This window comes from Octopus sinensis, linkage group LG4 (genome assembly GCF_006345805.1).
Source record: "Octopus sinensis linkage group LG4, ASM634580v1, whole genome shotgun sequence".
Classification (NCBI taxonomy): Eukaryota; Metazoa; Mollusca; class Cephalopoda; order Octopoda; family Octopodidae; genus Octopus; species Octopus sinensis.
The window spans coordinates 164,262,247-164,282,356 of NC_043000.1; the positions used below are offsets into that span (position 1 = coordinate 164,262,247).

At 36.9% G+C, this 20,110-nt stretch overlaps 2 protein-coding genes across 3 annotated transcripts in view; both read right to left on the reverse strand.

Annotated features, from left to right (window-relative positions):
* Positions 1 to 4,001, reverse strand: part of LOC115210615 — an 82,822-nt gene extending 78,821 nt beyond the window's left edge. The window contains exon 1 of the mRNA XM_036502658.1: positions 3,890 to 4,001. The gene's annotated coding sequence lies outside the window, so the exon portion shown is untranslated. The remainder of the gene's footprint in view (positions 1 to 3,889) is intronic.
* An 8,039-nt stretch (positions 4,002 to 12,040) lies between these two features.
* The window catches only part of LOC115210870, a 20,651-nt gene continuing 12,581 nt past the window's right edge, over positions 12,041 to 20,110 (reverse strand). The window contains exons 2-6 of one of the 2 annotated variants that reach the window (XM_036502614.1): positions 18,929 to 19,238; positions 17,227 to 17,672; positions 15,981 to 16,085; positions 14,030 to 14,284; positions 12,041 to 12,356 (exon numbers count right to left, since the gene is read on the reverse strand). In XM_036502614.1, the coding sequence (XP_036358507.1) occupies positions 12,102 to 12,356; positions 14,030 to 14,284; positions 15,981 to 16,085; positions 17,227 to 17,337 (726 nt within the window). In that variant the 5' untranslated portion in view covers positions 17,338 to 17,672; positions 18,929 to 19,238 and the 3' untranslated portion in view covers positions 12,041 to 12,101. The remainder of the gene's footprint in view (positions 12,357 to 14,029; positions 14,285 to 15,980; positions 16,086 to 17,226; positions 17,673 to 18,928; positions 19,239 to 20,110) is intronic. The other variant, XM_029779633.2, reaches the window with a different exon arrangement.

The following is a 20,110-nucleotide window of genomic DNA, read 5'->3' on the forward strand; positions in this document are numbered from 1 at the left end:
TATATATATAGATGAGGCATGACAAACTTTAACCCAAAACAGAGCGACAGGGCAACGAAGAACCTACGTTATTCGGTCAATATGTGGTTTTTTAATAAGAATGGCATGTATAATATCAGTTTCAAATTTTGGTACAAAACCAGCAATTTCAAGGGAGGAGGTAAGTCGAGTACATAGACTCCAGTGCTCAACTGGTATTTATTTTATCGACCTCGAAAGGATGAAAAGCAAAGTCGACCTCGGCTGAATTTGAACTCAGAACGTAAAGACGGACGAAATGCCACTAAGCATTTTGCCAGGCGAGCTAACAATAATATCATGATTATATAAAAAGAACTTTCTACAAATATTTCGCTTTATAATCTTTAAGTTCAACTCAATTGGTCTCGTCCTAGATATACTCTGTTTGAATAAGACACTAGGGGTCACGAGAGAAACGACTAAATTTTAATCCTTAAAGCTACGCCTCTTTCCGACTCCTTTTTCTCTGCGAATATAATATTTTTTTTTTTTACATATCAAGTGTTATGACAACAATCGATTGTTTTTTCTGAACAATATTTTATTAATGATCATCGAGCGTGTAAAGTAATCCAGTAATTTTGCATTGTCTCCCGAGGGAAATGTTTAATACAAATGAAAATAGAATATGTATTATATATGTATATACGTACGTACGCGCGCACGCACACACACACACAAACACACACAGACACAGACACACAAACACACGCACATATATGCATACAGGGTGGCCACAAAAGTAGGTTTACAGTTATTCAACAATCTCTTTCACATTCACAGTTTAGATCTTAATAATAAAAGAATATGAAACCATTATTTTATGCTAATTTAATTTATTTTTGTCAAGCTCCTTCTTCAGTTTGTAAGATAGAAATTTAAATATAATAAAATGTTTTAAAAGAAATGTAAAGTGCCTACGGGATAACTGTAAGCCTACTTTTGGGCCACCCTGTACATACATACATACATACATACATACATACATACATACATACATACATACATACATACATACATATACACAGACGTGACAGAAGTAACTAGACACCCCATAAAACATCGTTTTATTTCAACTTGAAATGTTTTTTTATTTTTTATTAATGGACATTTCTTTATGTTTCAGGTTCTATAGGTGACTGTTTAATCGTGCCGCGTACAAATGATGCCTTGGAGCTGTACAAATTTCAAACAGGCCGTGGTTGTAGATCATTCTGAAGGTGGACTTTGCGTAAAGTCACAGAAAACCTTGGGATCCCGCTTTCTACAGTTAATAGGGTGATTATGCAATTCACCAGACAGGAGAAGGAATCCACTTCACCTTGCCCAGGTCGACCAGGGCCCTCTGACAGGACCCTTTGCTTTGTTAAGTGTAGAGGATAATCCTCATCGCAAGGCCTCTGACGTAGCAGAACAAGTTGATGTCAATCTCAGAACAGCTGTCAGGTGTCTCCACAAACTTGGCTACTATGGTAGAGCAGCAGGAAGGAAGCCACTTCTTCAACCAGCCGATATCAAGTGGACAAAAGATTTTGGCTTGTGAGATGATGGAGTGGCCACTAGCATTTTGGGACATTGTCATATTCTATGATGAGTCCAGATTTCCTGTATTTTCTGACAAGGGTCGAGTGTGGGGGTGGATACACCGTGATCAAGAATTTGGCAAAAAGATTGCAGCCAACAATGGAACAAGGCAGCTATTCTATGATTGTCTGGGGAGCAACTTGGAGCAATGATCAATCATAGCTGATGGAGTATGATGGAAAGATAAACTCAGATAAATGTGTCCATATTGCAGAAAGGACTCCTTCTAATCTTCTCCAATGGTGAAATGATAAAAAAAGACTCTTTATTTATGGAAGATGGGACTCCTTGTCACACGGCTAAAAAGAGCCAAAATTGGTTGAAAAAGAATGGCATTAAAAAACTTCCATAGCCAAGCCAGTCACCAGATATGAACCCTATTGAACACCTCTGGGGCGTAATGAACAGGACATTTCATAAAAAGAACAAGAAAGCATCCTCGAAGCCGGATCTTTTGAGATTATTGCATGAAACTTGGCAAGAAATTCCCCTAGAGAATATTCGTCATCTGAACAGTAAACATGCCTAATAGGGAGGGTCCTTGGATTGAAAAAGGCAAAGGGCACGTGTACTAAATATTAGATATTCACATTACAATTAATAAATAATTTGAATGTATAATTTCAGATTCAAATAAATTTTAATGATTATAAGGGTGTCTATTTACTTTTGTCATGTATGTATATATATATATATATATATATATATAAATTAGAGAAGAACCACCATGAAGCAATTCAACAGTGATATACTTAAATCATACCATATAGAAAAAATTAAAGACACGATAAAACATTTACCTAAAACTAAATAGAGTACTAAATAATAAATAAATAGTATATAACTAGTAAATAGACTACACATGTTTCGTGGCTGTATTTTCAAATTGATAACAATAAAATCAATTCAATTTAAATATAGTCACTCATCAGGTCTAAGATAAAAACAATAAATTAATCAAATAAATGTACGTATATTATCTTATAAGAAAAGATAAATATATATAAAAATACGTAATTTTACAATTAAAAAAATCGAACAAAATTCAACAATATATCTTAAAATAAAAACATGACTTGTCTTATTGAATATATTCTGTTAACTAAATCTTTAAACTTAATACGTTGATAGGGGGAGTGAGCTCATGCACGTCACAAACATCTAATCACTGTAAACAAATCATCGGTGCAGGTTGTAACAATAAATAGCGGATCGTCTGTCACAGACTCGAGTGACTACCAGAAGAAAAGGACTCTGTAGCGTTTTATCAAGTTTGAGAACGCCTTTTTTTAGTTTTTTTTTTTAGTTTTTTTTGTTCATATATTTTTGTGTAATGGAATGATGGTAGACGAAATTGCTTGTTATGTGGCTATGCTAGTTACATGTGGGGAAAGGAATGTGGCGCGTGGAGCAAAACAAAAGTAATATCGTTTGCTTGGTGAGATATTTGGATGAATTGATGAGGTTTATTTAGAAAAGGAAGAGGGTGTATTTATAAACATAACACCTTTTGAGATATCAGTAATATTTTGCAACCAGTACATATTGTGTGCATTGAATGCTTTCTCATTGATATGATATCTCGTAGTTGAGTTTGCAGCTTGTTGGGAAGTTTCGGGTGAGATATGTATGTTTATTATGCTGTTTTTGCTTCGAATACCTGCATTTCAAGTGAGTCCTGTTACCTTAATTGCATTTAAGTGTCGTTCCTGCTATCTCTGTATTGGCGACTTGGCTTTTTATGTATGTTATATTCTCCAATCTGCTTTATCGCGTGTGTAATTCGAGATTGGCAAGAACATGTATTGGGGTTATCTTTGAAGTATCATTCCAATGTCACTGTCATATGTTATGGTGGAATTCCAAAATGTTTCTGTTGTATTGTGTTATTTGATTTACTATGGTTGGATTCCAACCCGGGTCGCGGCAACAAGGTCCACCCGCCACACTTCTCAGTCTAACATCACTGCCTTGTGGTCCTGAATACATTCCAGGTCACAACGATTTTAGAAGCTTGGGTGCTTTTTTAAGGAAAACAGTGTTTTAGTTATAAGGTTTCGTATTTGTGCACACTTAGGAAAATGTTTGTGTGTTGAGCTTAGATGCGTGTGTGCGAGGGGGGTTTGGGTAGTTGTGTGTGTGTGCGTGCGTGTGTGTGCGTGCGTGTGTGTGCGTGAGTATGTGTGTGTGCGTGCGTGTGTGTGTGTGATTATCGTATTCCACCACAAGTGAATTGCAATTGAAAGCTACGGAAAAAACAGAAAGAAATCCAACGAACACCAACCTTCTGGAGACTGACATAAGAGATGTTACTTGTCCAATGGATAAATCTTCGTAATCAATTTTTCCATATCTCTCGTAATACTTTTCTTTTTCCCGATACACATGCGTGCGCACGCAGTCTCTACACCTTTAACATCGTAAATGTTTCTCTCTTTCTCTTTCTCCCACCTTTCTTCTCTCTCTTTCTCTTTCTCCCAACTTTCTTCTCTGTCTTTCTCTGTCTCTGTCTCTGTCTCTCTGTCTCTCTCTCTCTCTCTCTCTCTCTCTCTCTCTCTCTCTCTCTCTCTCTCCCCTTTACACTTAATTAACTCCTGTAAAGCCATTAAGTAAACTTTATTATTATAACTGCTATTGATGACGAGGATGGTGAAGAGGAAGAAGAGGAGGAGAATGGGCGGAGTTCTAAAACAATGAAGTAAAACAAATAGATTCTTTTGTGTAACATAATAAACATGGTGGTGGTGGTGGTGGTGGTGGTGGTGATTATGGAGACTGTATGATTGATTTCGACATCGTTTAATTTTCAGATTATTTATCTGTGTACGGAGGACATATTATTTATCAAAGAAACACAAGACTTCTTCTTCTTCTTCTTCTTCTTCTTCTTCTTCTTCTCTTCTTCTTCTTCTTCTTCTTCTTCATCATCATCTTCTTCTTCTTCTTCTTCTTCTTCTTCTTCTTCTTCTTCTTCTTCTTCTTCTTCTTCTTCTTCTTCTTCTTCTTCTTCTTCTTCTTTGATCCAAGGTGCTTGAAAACGCTAACATCCGAATTTATCATCATTCTGTGAACTCTACGCTAGATTACTTGTCAATTCAGACACTCAACAATTCACATAGATCCTTGCCATATTAACGAAGCTAAAGCACGCAGAGTCAAGCTGCTTAGTACAAATTGACCTTGAACTCTGCTGTGCATGCGCACTAAGTTTTAACATTCTAGCTCACTTCCGCTGTTTACAGCAGTGCTTGGAAAGAAAGTGTGTAGCATGTGATCATCACATTGACCATGACAGAGAAAGTTGTCCTGGCGATACCTGCTCAGAGGCCGATGCAAAGTTGCAGAAAGTGTATGGAGAGGAGTGTATGAGCCGCACACAAGAGTACGGGTGGTTCAGATGTTTCCAAGATGACCGAAAAAATGTCGATATTGACGAACGTTCTTAGAGACCCTCAACCAGTAGATCGTTCTTTGAAAAATATAAAATCCTTAAGTTATTTAAGCAGAGGGTAACAGTTGTAAGACAGCAAGGAGTGAAGTCTATATACATTTGTCTGGGAACAGGGGGTGCTAGGGTTGCACTTGTACCCCCTAAAATTTTGTGGGGAGCACAAAATTCAATATTGCACCCCCTACTTGGAAAATAGTGTTTAAAAATTGATACGTAAAAAGTTGGTTGAAGTTAGGTTTCTTCACAAAATAAGAACAATGAACTAAAATAAATAAAAAGAAAATCCCCGTTAACTCCCTAGAAAGATATATTACTGAACTAAAGAACCCTCAACATTAAAATTAAAATTATATGTATACAACAACCACGGCCACTCTCTCAATACTAGCACAACTGATGAACTATTAAACTCTTCAATTAAGGAACTCTTCACAGTTCAGCTATCCTCTTCCTCATTTCTTTGGAATACCACAAGTGGCCCATCACCATCATTGTTTTCTTGTTCTACTACTCCCCTTACCCCAACGTTTCGGTGTATTATTGGTAATTATTTTTCCTGCCCTTGGAAAGACGAAAGCCAAATTTTAGTCAGAAGAGGCAGTTAAATCAGAATGTATAAATGCGTAACTAAATACTGTTAGACAAGCATTTAAGCGAACAGCTTTTCTAGTTCTGTCACCCACCGTCTTAACAATAATAATAAGGATTTTTAACATTCAACTGGTTAGGGATGCAGCAATTAAATCGACAGTAGTAGTGAACTGGTTCTTATTTCTTTGATACTTTATAACAGTTGTTCTTACCCTTTCTCCCTCTCTCTCTCTCCTTTTTTTTTGGTTTTTTTTTGTAGTGCCTCTTATTCAGTAGTTGTTATGCCTAACGCCCACCTAAGTGGCGAGTGAGATATTAAACTAACTTAACATGGATGATAATTGATAATTTTTACTCAAAAACATAGATTATATAAGCTTTTAATAGTGAATTGATAGAAAATTAATAAAGACAAGAGTTGTAAATTTACTTTATACATCGCAAGTTAATAATTTCCCTGCGCCTGATGAGATCTCGCTAAATTTTCCATATCAGGTTTAATGTTAGTCAAAAGAAAACATAAGTCTCCTTTTTGACTTACTGCAAATTTATTTCGTTGTTTAGTCAGCAACTGCGACACCGCATTGAATCTTTTCTGTACTAAATATGATGTAGGAAACGCAATGAACAGTATTTTTATTTTTTACCAAAGTTGATAATACTTGTATTGCATTTTGAGCCAGAATGATTCATAATCAAGCTGTTGAAAATATACTTGAGCTTCGAAATCATTTTTAAGTCGATAATTTCTTCATGTAAACTTGGTTGAGCAGAAGTATAGTATATTTGGATCTTCTCACTTTTATCGGCAGATCGAGAAATTAATTTTTTCAACTAAACACTTTCAAACTTCGGACACTAGTAGAATGTATCATATAAAACATATTTTACTCTTAACGTTGTTGAGAAAAGTTTCTATTTACGAAGTCATTTCGTGTTAAAGTTGTCGTATTTCGGTAATTTCAACCAGTCAATGACGTGTATTCAGCTGAATAAAATTACAGCCGTTGTTTGTCAACAACAACTTCCGGCGTAATAGATGGCAACTGACTTTGCCATCTATTACTCATAACCATCACAATGTAGAATGAATTTCAACATTGATACAAGGCTACAAATTTGTGAGGGGAGAGAGGGAGAGGGGGAGAGCAGTCGATTAATTCAACCCAGTACTTGAGTGAAACTTATTGACGTCGATAAGATTAAAGACAACCACCACCACGGTTGAATTTGAACTCAGAAAAATGAGCGTAACCATATGCACCAGACATTTCTCCGGCACTTTCATAATAATTATTTTTAAAATCCTCACTTAAGCACAGGTGCAACATGTTTTGATAGGAAAGATATAATTGACTAATGCATTTGACTATTTACTTTATTTAATCGACCCCAAGAAAATGAAGAACAAAGTCGACTCCGGCAGGACTTGCAATCAGAACGCAAAAAGATGTAAGTGTATTACGCAAGGCTGTTTACCCACGAGTGTGAGGATAACAATAATGATTTGATTATATCAATTACTATACTATAAACACTTCTTCACATAATGAATTTTGCATCAAGTTAAACACGCACTGTTAATATGTATTTTATTCATTTATTGAATGATTTAAATACTTGATTATATATACAATCACATGGGTTTCACATCGATTTCTTGTCACAAGTGTGTACAGAAGGTGAGCAGTAGCCTTTGTCGGAAATTACAGTTGTAGAGATCCTGTTGAAATACGCTTTCTCCAACCGTTTGAATCCAAGTCAACGTGGAGGCCTCTATTTCATCACGTGACTTTTAAAATAACAGCTAAATTTCCTTTAAATCAAACCCTTTGAGGAAATGGTTGGGTGTTATTTCTAGGAGACTATTTTTATGAATAAATGTGATGGGATAATCACACTTTGAACTCAATTGATCATGGTTCTGACTGGCTTTATACTTCTAGAATTAGCAAGTAAATCTTCGTCAAATCAAGGACAAAATACAAAGCGAAAACAAGAAACAGTGTTACAGAGATCAACAACAACAACAATTGCAACTGCTACAACAACGACAATAGCAACAACAGCAGCAACAAGAAGAAATTGACAATGATTTATTGAGTTTGCTACGATGAAGGATCAGGGCGTGATACAATGGAAGATTAGGCTATATCAATGCTAATTGGCTCGCTGAATAAAAGAGGGAGAGAGAGGGGGAGTGAGAGAGGGGGTGAGAGAGGGAGAGAGAGGGAGAGAGGGAGAGAGAGGGGCGAATACTTTGCGACAAGGCTTTCTTTAAAAGGTATCAAGTTCTCTAATCATGAGTTTGGTGTTCAAATCTCCTACGAACATTATACTCTGTTTCTGAGCAACACATTTAAATCAATAAAACCCGTGTTACTCTAGTTATCAGGAAGAGACACCAGATCATCTCCGAATGTTGTCTGTGATATTATGGTGCTTTAACCAGTGACCCGGTAAGAATATTCTAAAGGTTGGTACTTATATCTTGTTTTCCGTAATTTTAGATATTACTGTTTACATTATTGAATTATACCCAACAGTAAAAAATACCTATGACTAGTGCCGGGTGAATTTTAAAATGTTCAGAATTTATGGATAGGGTGCAATACCCTTAGTCGAGACAAACCACTGATCGCTTGTTTGATTTTCTCTCACTCATCTATTCTGAATCTCTCTCTCTCTCTCTCTCCTCTCTCTCTCTCTCTCTCTCTCTCTCTCCACATATATATTTTATATGTATATATAACTACAAATTCATACGCATGTGTGTGTGTGTGTGTGTGTATATATATGTATTCATTTGAAAGATATTTTCTTTAATTATAAATTGATGATTATGCAAAAGAGTCTCATAAGAAATGCAGATTAAAACAAAGCTGATAGAATGAAATATTTTGTGTAAGCACTTTTCGCTGTATTTAGTTTTTCAAGCACACGTATTCTAAGGTAATCCGTATAGTAGTAATTGTTTTCAATTGCAATTTAGTTTCGGTTTTAGAATCTTCATAAAACTTCTTTTTTTTTTAGTGCTTTATAAAACTTTTCTTTTTTTGAGTGCATCTTTTTGGGGGAGAGCTTTCGTAATTGATCGATTTTTCCTTTACTTTGAAAACTGGGTATATTTTTAATTTTAGTTTTGCACAAATATTAAGTTGTTCACTACATGGAACACTCCTAATAGATGAAGCGTTGTTTTGTTGTTTATGTACCCTGACACAGTCCATTAATTGGTTTCCTGTTTGGCTGATATAGTTCTTATTGCATTGTGTACATGTGATGCCGTAAAAGAGATTTTTTTTCTTTCGCAAATCATATTTGCTCGAATTTCCTTCCATTCTTGAATTTTTTGGGGGGTGGGGGTTTACCCTGTTCAGTCAACCTACACGTCCCGCAACATTTTGTCACTAATATCCCCCACCACCACCGAAGTGAATTCTGTCTTTGTTAAGAGTTTTATAAGTTGTGGCAGTTGTCTTCAGCTGTTGGACATTTGTGACTTAAATCATTTTTCTAAGATTTAATGGCTGATATAGAACTGGAATATATTGTTCGGTCGAATATTAGATCTGGTTTCTGGGATTTGGAGGGATTTCAAATAGAATATTTCTGTCTGCATCTTCCTCATCGTTGTAAGAGTTTTCCCTAAAGTTTGGGATTAGGATTCGTTTTTCTTTGATTGTGGTATTATTTACTAAGATTTTCGGATATGTTTGTCTCTAGAAGAATATTTTTAGTTCTAACAGATGTTCTCTCATTGACTTCTTTTCTGAAGATTACTAAAGTCCTACTTTCAGAAGAGAGATTTCAGCTCCAAACGTCAAAAACACTTCCATTTTCCTAATCTCTGACCGTCAGACCTATAATTACACCTTGTTTTTCATTTTATCTTCCGTATTGTTATTCTTGTAGCTAATCTTCAATAGACAGACAGACAGACAGACAGACAGACTGATAGATAGATAGATAGATAGATAGATAGATAGATAGATATAGATAGATAGATAGACAGGCTTTGAATCAATGATTAGGATTGAATTTTATAAGTATTATTAGTATTATGAATCCGATACGTTAGCTAAATTGTCAGAGTGTCGGACGAACTGTTTTGAGGTATTTAGTTTCGACCTGAAGTATTTAGTTACGTCCCGAGTTCAACTCCCACCTTTGCCTTTCATCCTCTCAGGAGCGGTAAAATAAAATACCAGTCAAGTACTGGGTGCGTTGTAAACTGCGGACACTGTGCCTAAATTAGAAACAATTATTTTTTTGTATTACCTTTCAGCCGAAAACTGAAGCTTTGGATTTGCTTGTATCAGATTCCGAGCAATAACGCCGACTTATTCCACTCCATGCCTGTCTTTCATTAGAAGTTTTGTTATTTTCTCATACTAAAACATGAAAACAGTGTCAGAGGTGTCAACTAGTCTCATTTTATCAAGCTCTGTAATGAAATCGATGTTAATGAATTGAAAGCAGTGATGAGGATATGGTGACGGTGTTGGACTATAATGGTTGTCACAGTGATATTTGGAGATGGTTATTATAGTGATGGTAGGAGACAAGGTGAGTCTGGTCGGAGTTATGGGAGTGTTATTTATAGTGGTAGTGGTGGTGGTGGCGGCTGCGACGGTGGTCGTTGTAATGGTCTATGTGTTGCTTATGATAATGCTGATGCTGATAAAGATGATAATTATAATTATGCTGGTGGTAGTAGGGGTGGTGGTAGTAGGGGTGGTGGTAGTAGGGGTGGTGGTGTCGCTGCTGCAGCTGCTGTTACTGCGAGTAGTGTCAGAGGTTGTCAATGTTGTTTAACCGAGAAGAACGAGGTAATACACGTCAAGTGCCTACAATGGACACAAGAAGCAGGCGAGGATTTACTGCACTTAAGAATGTCGGACTGGATGTAGAGATGAGCGGCATGGTAATCCCTGCACCAGGGAAAAGTCTCGAGACCAGATCTTAGTGCCTGAGTGGAAAGTAGCTTGCTTACCAACCACATGGTTCCGGGTTCAGTCCCACTGCGTGGCACCTTGGGCAAGTGTCTTCTACTATAGCCTCGGGCCGACCAAAGCCTTGTAAGTAGATTTGGTAGACGGAAACTGAAAGAAGCCCATAGTATTTGTGTGTGTGTGTGTGTGTGTGTGTCTGTGTCTGTGTCTGTGTCTGTGTGTGTCTGTGTTTTCCCCCAGCATCGCTTGACAACCGATGGTGGTGTGTTTACGTCCCCGTAACTTAGCGTTTCGGCAAAAGAGACCGATAGAATAAGTACTAGGCTTCCAAAGAATAAGTCCTGGGGTCGATTTGCTCGACTAAAGGCGGTGCTCCAGTATAGCCGCAGTCAAATGACTGAAACAAGTAAAAGAGTAAAATTGCATCATTAAAGATGGAACAGGTTCACAGTGCAGATTATATGGAAAATATGAAGAAATAATCGATCATATTTTCCCTGGATGCCCGGATTTGGCAAAAATTGGAAACCTCCAAGACATTACAAGGTAACTGCATGACTGTACTTGAAAATATTTAGGAAATACAAGTTGAAGACAAATTAGAAGTGGTATGATCATCAGTCAAACATAGTGACTGGCAACAACGTTGTGGCCATCTTCTGGGAAACGTCCATTCATACAAATAGAGAGACAAAAGCCAGCAGCCGGATATTGTTATGAAAGAGAGAAACTAAGAGATGCATACTTACCTATATTGCATCTCCATCCGAAAGAAACAATTCTGTGAAAGTTACAGAGAAAGTAATCAAGTACAAAATGTACCAAATCTGGAGATTGAAGCCCGAAGTAATAACTGGTTATCAGAGCTATCGGAGCCATGATGAACGGAACGGAAAAGCTCGCTGCTAATACCTCAGGCAACATAAGTATCTACGCTGCCCAGAAGATCGCCTAACTGGGAATACCCCCGCATGCTAAAAAGAATCAATCGAGTGATTGATCGATGCTCCGAACTTATTCGTAGCGCCACAGGATTATAGTTAGAATTGGCCCTAGTGGATATAAAACGATAAAATCAACACCAATCAACAACAATAACAATAATAATAATAATAATAATAATAATAATAATAATAATAATAATAATAATAATAATAATAATAACAACAATAAATAATAATAATAATAATAATAATAATAATAATAATAATAATAATAATAATAATAATAATAATAATAACCTCTTCTACTATAAGCAGAAGGCCTGAATAATTCCTCGAGCCTCAAAGGATGAAAGAAAAAAAGGCTAAAGTGAAGATCAAATAAATAGTGCGTGTTTATCGGTAAAATGATTATCCCCGAATATAACAATATCTGTTTCAGCACACGATTTCACATCAGGAATCTTGCAAGATAAATACATAAATGTAACAACTAATTAAATCAAATTCATGTCTTTTTTTTATATATAAATTAGTTTATTGCTTGTTTTATTTTTCCTATTGACATCGTCTAATATTTATTTGACCTTTCCAATCAGCAGAGTTCATTGTAAAAGAATCTTCATGATTAAAGGATTCGAGACGGAAAGAGAAATAGTTCTTTAAGAGGATGTTGAAGGCTGATTCCTCGTAATAATGGCAGTTGGCGTAAGTGTCTTTCTTCATTGGGAACTCGCATTGTTGCCGAGATCCCGTCGGTGCTAAACACTCTTTCTCCAACGAACACAATATAAGCCATTTGAAAAGATTTTCCTGCAAGATTTAAATAAAAAGAAAAATGCTGTTAAAAATTGATGAACTGTGTAGTACTTAAATTGTGATTATATTTTTCTTATTTACCAAAGGTCATTTACAGAAATAATTTTGAAGTTCTAAATAGATTGGACCAGTGATACTGAAGCTGGTTTTTTCCCCATTAGCACTAGATTCTACTTTGTAAAGACAGGCATGGACGATTAAATCAACCGTAGTATATAACTGTCATTCATTTGATCGACCTCAGAAAAGCAAAAGATTAAGTCGGATCCACTTTTATTTCTAACTTCGAAATTCACAAACTCTCCCTTCGCTGTTGATTATAATAAGGCCATCGGAACAGCAGAATTGTTGCGTTTCGAATAAGTGACAAGCGATATTTGTCCTAGCGATTTACGTTCTGAGTGCGAACTCCACTGAATTCAATTTTGCCTTTTATCTTTTCAAGTTCTACAAAATGAAATAGCAGTGAAGTACTGAAGTCGATTTCATTGATTGACCCCTTCTCCCAAATTTCTGGCTTTGTACCTATGCCAGAAAGTATTTATTTTAATGATTTCTTATACAGACACAAGACCTCGAGTTAACTTTAGATAAATGGTCATTCAAATCACTTCCGGTATTTGACTTGTACACCTATTATGAAGCTGCACAAGAATAAAAGACAAGGTTGAGCCGGACTGGATTTGAACTCAGAGCGTAAAAGAGAATAACTCACGAGTGCAAGTATTGTTAGTGTTTGTTTTAAACCGTCACTCCAACAATCCGACTATCTTTCACTCACTTAATGATTTCAAGGCAATACATTTTAGAGCAAGTCACAGTTAATTTAATCGAACTCGATTTTTGACTGTATAGCATTCACTTCGAGTCTCTACTGCGCCTAGCAATCTAGAGCCGTCATTATTCTATCAACGAATAACAATTTCTGAACTCGGCACAATATCACCAAATATTAAGGGTGTTTTCCATTATATTAGACCGAGTATTTCACAAGTATTTATTTTCCAGCCAGATTTGAACGCTAAATACAAAAGGATTTAATTGAAGAGTTAAGAAAGTTTATCTGCCGTTCTATTAATTCTACCGATCGTCTTCTTTAATAATTATGATAATAATCAGTTGTAGTTTAGATACAAGGGCAGCGAGTTCGAAGAGGGGAAATTAATCGATTACATTGGTCCCAGTGTGTGACTGATACTTTATTTTATCGACTCAGGAAGGATAAAAGGTAGTGACCACCAGCGCGGAATTTGAATAATTATAAACCTAATTGTCTCTGACTAACCCCTACCGCTCAATAATTTTGAGAGGTAGAGATTAGTTGATACCAACTATCTCAGTACTTGATTGGTACTTTATTTTATCGACCCCCGAAGGGATTAAAAGGCCAAGTATTTGGACCATTATAATCATTTCTAACAATACGAAACTAACAGGGTATAGAAAGACATTTTTATATCCTCAAAAGACAACGCTGCTCACACCTGAGGAACACATTAATGCACCTGATGGTGTAAGTAAAAACTGTTGAAGAAGAAGAAGAAGAAGAAGAAGAAGAAGAAGAAGAAGAAGAAGAAGAAGAAGAAGAAGAAGAAGAAGAAGAAGAAGAAGAAGAAGTAGTAGTAGTAGTAGTAGTAGTAGTAGTAGTAGTAGTAGTAATGACCTACCTGAATTTCGTGCGTGTTGTGAATAATAAGGACCCTCATATTCAGATGACTAGATTCCATAAGCTTCGTCATATCCGTTGGAATATAGGAGTACATATTGGGGTGTGTCACAGAAAACGTAGAATACTGCTTCCGGGTAGATAAGACTACAAAACCCGACTGTTCAGCATCGGTCAGTAAAGGTTCGAAGTGACTGCTTACCAGCCTTGCTGTTGGGTCAATCCACATAACGAGGCCAAATTCTGCCAAGGCCATCTTGAAACATAGAATTATGGAAAAATGGATATATGAAATAAATATATATGTAGGATTTGTCAACAATCAAAGCGACATCACTCTCTCTCTCTCTCTCTCTCTCTCTCTCTCTATCTATCTATCTATCTATCTATCTATCTATCTATCTATCTATCTATCTATCTCTCTCTCTCTCTCTCTCTCTCTTCTCTCTCTCTCTCTCTCTCTCTTCTCTCTCTCTCTCTCTCTCTCTCTCTCTCTCTCTCTCTCTCTCTCTCTCTCTCTCTCTCTCTCTCTCTTCCTTACTGCCAGGCGAAGGGCATGGGTTCGAAATGTTAGCGTCTTTACAGTTCATAGCAATTAAACTTTTCGAACACTCCCAAGAATTTTTCTATAAACTAATTGTTATACCGTATTCAGATTTTATTGTATATTTGTATGTTTATTTTTCTACTGAATACATGGAGGAAAAAGAGTGCCTGAAATCTTTGTAGATCTTTTCCTACTGAGGAATAGAAACGATAGGTGTTAAATCTAATCATCTGTAGGTAGACACCTGCTTATAAATGGTGGATAGAGCTTATAAAAGGTGGGCAAAACTAAGAAGAGCTCTATGCTCACGTGTAAATTCCGTGCGCCCAATATATCTACATTTAACTCTGCACCACGATTTGGAATAACTCACTACTGTAAATAGCGTTAGCGCTGTTAAAGCTGCCAAGTATTTCGACGATTTGCAGCCCAAATGCTCCAGCTGATATAATCTGAAAGGTGTATGTTCAAATCCTACGGACAACTGGCCAGTTTGTAAACAAGGATAATACCAAGATAGGAAAAGGAACCTCTCATTCACCTAGACCGACTACGAGAATACTTTTAATTCGGTCCCACATGACGGGATTATCGAAATTCTGAAAGTTCATTAATTTGTCGACACCGTAGCGAAGATCATTAAAACAACACTGAAGAAATAGCAGGTGGCTCTAGAGACCCAAAGCTGTAAGCTACGAACACTCACCATCTTGAAAGTCTCTTCAGTATTGTCAAGCGGTTTAGCAAGGACATTAAGAAGTTTACTGGAATAAAGAATTGCATGAAACTGACATATACAGCAAGAAGATTGACCAGTGACGCAGATTATTTGAAACTTCAATAAAGAGAGATAATACAGCAGGAGCTGGACAAATCCGCATTCTACAAATATTGAGTGCGTGGAAAGTGTTGAAACGAGGGTAAAAAGGGAAAATTTGGAAGAAAAGTTCAAAAACTTTTAAAACCCCTCTTAATAACAAGAACGCTGTACCATCAACACATTTACTGTTCCAGTTAAATCATGATCACGTGGTACTGGATTGGAGCTTGACTGAACTAAATTCCGTCAATTATAATGCGATAAACTTTATCAAAACAAAACACTGTGATTTTGACAACCACCGATTGCATACTCCTGGACGAGGAGTGGAGCCTTGGGAATAGTAGCAAAAGATATTGAGAGAAACAAAGAAAAGGGGAACAGTATCCAGTAGTGCTGTTACAAAAAGGTTTTCCTCCTTGGCACGGCCAGAATTATCAGAAAAGTGTGAGATAGTTGAAGAGGACAAATGACATAGTACTGTAGGCTTTGGGTAACAAACCTACAACTCGTGCAAAGAATCAGAAGTTCCAATAAAACCCGAGTTAAAAGAATAAATAATAATAATAATAATAATTGACTTGCCTGTATGACAACGGGTTTCCAAGACATATCAGAAGCATTGTAGACGTGAGATGGAAACATCCACTTCCAAAAGATTCGTGTTTCTACGTTACAAGCTGATTGTAACTGAGGAAAAAATAAAACAAAATATAAAGAATAAAAGGATTTAAACACCTCTTTATTATTGATTTGCTTCGTTTCTTTGTGGGGGTCGTTTTTTTTTTGTTTGCTTTTTTACTTCTGTAGTGGATCAGTGATTAGGGCGTCGGGCTCGCAGTCATGAGGTAGTTCGATGCTCGGACCGGGCTGCGTGTTGTGTTCTTGAGCAAGACACTTTATTTCACGTTACTTCAGTAGAAAAGAGTTGCGACGTCACCGGTGCCAAACTGTATCGACCTTTTCTTTTCCCTTGGGAAAAGTTCTGTTGCGGTGTTAATTTAAATTGGGCAATGGTGAATCGAATCCACTTCATGCATGCAAGATCCACTCCAGAATAACAATAAAGATGAAGTGAAGGACAAGTATTTAGTGCCTGTGGTTGATTGGCAAAACAAAAATATGGCCATCCCCAAAGATAACAATATCTCTTTCAACACACGATTTCACGTTGCAGATCTTGCAAAACAAACACCTAAACGTATTGAATGTGAGACAGTTTTTAAGCCAAAATGGCATCCCTCCTCCCTATTCACCGATGAAAACGCGCCAGAACAGATGCGTTGCTTCAAATGGAGAATACTTTGAAGTATAAAAGTGAAGAAAATAATATTACGAAATTCCGGTTTCTTTTGGGTACCCCCTTGTGTGTATGCATGTGTCTATGTATTTATGTGTGCGTGTGTTTGTGTCTTTGGGTATATGTATATACGCACTAGCGTAGCTGGAGTGTGCACCACCCGGGACGGCCCTTCTGTTTGCCGCCCTCGGACCCCACAAAAAACACATATTGCCTACAGCAGATCCACAAGTGCCGCCCCTACAGCTACCCCCTCGCTGCGTTGGTGTATATAAGTGTATGTCTGTGTACGTTTGAGTGTACATGCATCTATCTTTGAGTATATGTATGTGTGTGTGTGTGTGTGTGTGTGTGTGTGTGTGTGTGTGTGTGTGTGTGTGTGTGTGTGTGTGTGTGTGTGTGTGTGTGTGTGTGTGAGTAAGTGAAATAGGGAAATCTAACATGAAAGAAGTTCTTGTGTCCGTGTAAATGCATCCGTGTGTGAGTCGCGCGTGCGATTAATTAAAATGGCTTCTTTTAAAGCCCACTCACCTCGTTCACCTCCTTGTCATCAAGGTCAATATGGAAGACCACTATTTTCTTGTCCGGCAGGAAATATTGTACTGAATCAATAAGCTTTTCTACGTCACGAAAATTTTTCATTGTTGCTGCCGTCACGATTGTAGGGAACCGCTGTTCAGGTAAATGTTCTATGTGCTTCTCTACCTGTTCCTCTATCTCGTGCTCAATTTGGGTGGCCTTTATGGCAAAATGACGTCCGTGAACTGGCGACGCTTCTTTGCCTTTATGATATACAAATATTTGTAATGTTCGTCTGAGTGGTGGTCTTCATCTGGATGGTGAGGTACTTGTTCTCTAGGGCCGACTGTGTGCGTATTCTTCTCCAATTCTTTATGAAGTCGTGACAGTTCTTCTCGCAGCTCCTCCTCTTTCTTCTTTTCAGCTAACCTTCTTGCTTGTTCTTCCTCTAGTTTTTTCTGGAAAAAATATAAAAGTCATCCCCACTCACCGATGAATGAATTAATGTTGAGGAACGTTTTCTTACATTCTATAACTTGATTTACATCCTTCGAAGAAGCGTCATACACGAAACAATGTCATTCATCACTTTCTGAGAATGAACTAATCCTGTCTTCCAAATTTGACTAATTATACTTTGGGGTTTTATTCCGACACATTATCACTAGTTTCTTCAGATTCTAGTGTAGCGAAATCTAGGATTTGAATCCCATTCTCTAAGTAAACAGGCCAGTGTCACGAATGAACCATGCAATTATCACGTATATGTTCTATATATCGATCAATGACCTTGCAGGAGATCACACCACAAAGTCAAAACAAAAGTGAATGACCTTGAGATTCGAACGTTTTTCTCTAGTTTTAAACAGTTTGACATTACCTCCTGCTACAGGCTGGCCTGATAGGGCAGAGTTATAACAAGATTCAGCGGACTAACATCTCCAAGAAAACTAATGGCTGAGTAAACACAGTTAAAGACACGTTACTTCACTCTTGCCCACATTAAACCAGAGATGTGAATAGATTCGAATAAACTCACATTTCGATTTCCATTCAAAACTAATCAGTTACTTTCTCTAGACGAAGCCATGGATCTTTACTTTTTGACCTACAGATTTAAAAAATAATTTTTTGTAACTAAACACTTTCAAACTTTGGACACTGGTAGAATGTGTCATATAAAACATCTTTTACTCTTTGCATTTTTGAGAAAAAACTTATATTTACGAAGTTATTTCACGTTAAGTTCTTGTATTTCGTTAATAGATAGATAGATAGATAGATAGATAGATAGATAGATAGATAGATAGATAGATAGATAGATAGATAGATAGATAGATAGATAGATAGATAGATAGATAGATAGATAGATAGATAGATAGATAGATAGATCTTTTTTTTTCTTCCGAGAAGGTAAAATTAAAAGTCAGCAGTTGACTTAAAGATCAGATTCTCTTCCACATTGAAATCTCTACATTTTTCCAAAATTTCACTTCGTTGTTTCCATTAGAATCTTCTTTTCGTTAATTTTTGAATTTCAAATTGAAACTGATGATGAGATGACTGGTTGTCTGATAGCCTACCTGTTCAATAAGCTGCGGCTCTCTCTACAAAATCTCTACCATCTTTAAACCCGAAATTGTCGATCAACACGCAAACGCATAAACAATACATATTACAAATCACCATTCAATTCTGATTAAGTCATCAGAACTTACTCTCTTTTCTTCTTCCTTGCGGAGCAGTTCTTCTTGAAGTTTCAACTCCAATTTGTGCCGTCGTTCTTCCTCTTCTCTGAGCTCATGTTCTAATTTCAGAGCTTTTTCCTTAGCCTCGATCGCTTCTTCAGCTTTATGTAAAAACTGGTCGTGTATGTCCTCCGACATTTGATCTCTAGAAGTGTCTGAATGCTTGTCTGGTTTTTTGTCCTGTTTTGCTTTCAGGATTTCTTTATCGCTTTCTTTCTCAAAGTTGTCTGATCTACTAATAATTATGTCATTTTCATCTGTATCAGATTTCAGTTCCTAGAAATAGAAGTAAAAAAACTGAGCATCAAACAAATGTGTATTTCCAATGATGAGATAACTTCATCAACAAAAGACTCGTTTAATAGATACAGGTAGCTATAAGAGGATACTGTGATGTGATCCAGATGTTACTAAGTTTAATGATATAACGTTAAAAGGCGGCGAGCTGGCAGAGTCGTTAGCACGCCGGGCGAAATGCTTAATGGTATTTCGTCTGCCGCTACGCTCTGAGTTCAAATTCCGCCGAGGTCGACTTTGCCTTTCATCCTTTCGAGGTCGATTAAATAAGTACCAGTTACGCACTGGGGTCGATATAATCGACTTAATCCGTTTGTCTGTCCTTGTTTGTCCTCTCTGTGTTTAGCCCCTTGTGGGTAGTAAAGAAATAGATATAACGTTAACATGCAGATGTGCTCTGGATGAGTTCTAACGATAATATGACGTTGACATCAAAAGATATCACTTCCTATGAAAAGACCATTTGCACAAGATACAACATTCAGGTCAATGAAGGAGAGTTTATGTGATCACTCGACTAACTAGAAATACCTAACCTACGACTGCCTCTCTCTCCCTCTCTCATTTTACCTCCTCTCTCTCTCTCTTATTCACACACACGTACACATGTTGAGTAATTGTCTTTTATCGAGGCTTCGTATTATAATCGCCTCAAGCCTTTTGAGTGAAATTGCGTAGAGGAGAAACTGCAAAATCCTGTCGGATATTCTTCATCTCTAATTCTGTAATTTTTTTTATGGAAGGACACGCTATTGTACAAGGATTGTACAATGAAGTTCTACAAATATTAAAAAAAATGACAGGCTGATCACAACTGGATCGCTTTTGATCATAGCCCTGGTCAATCAGAG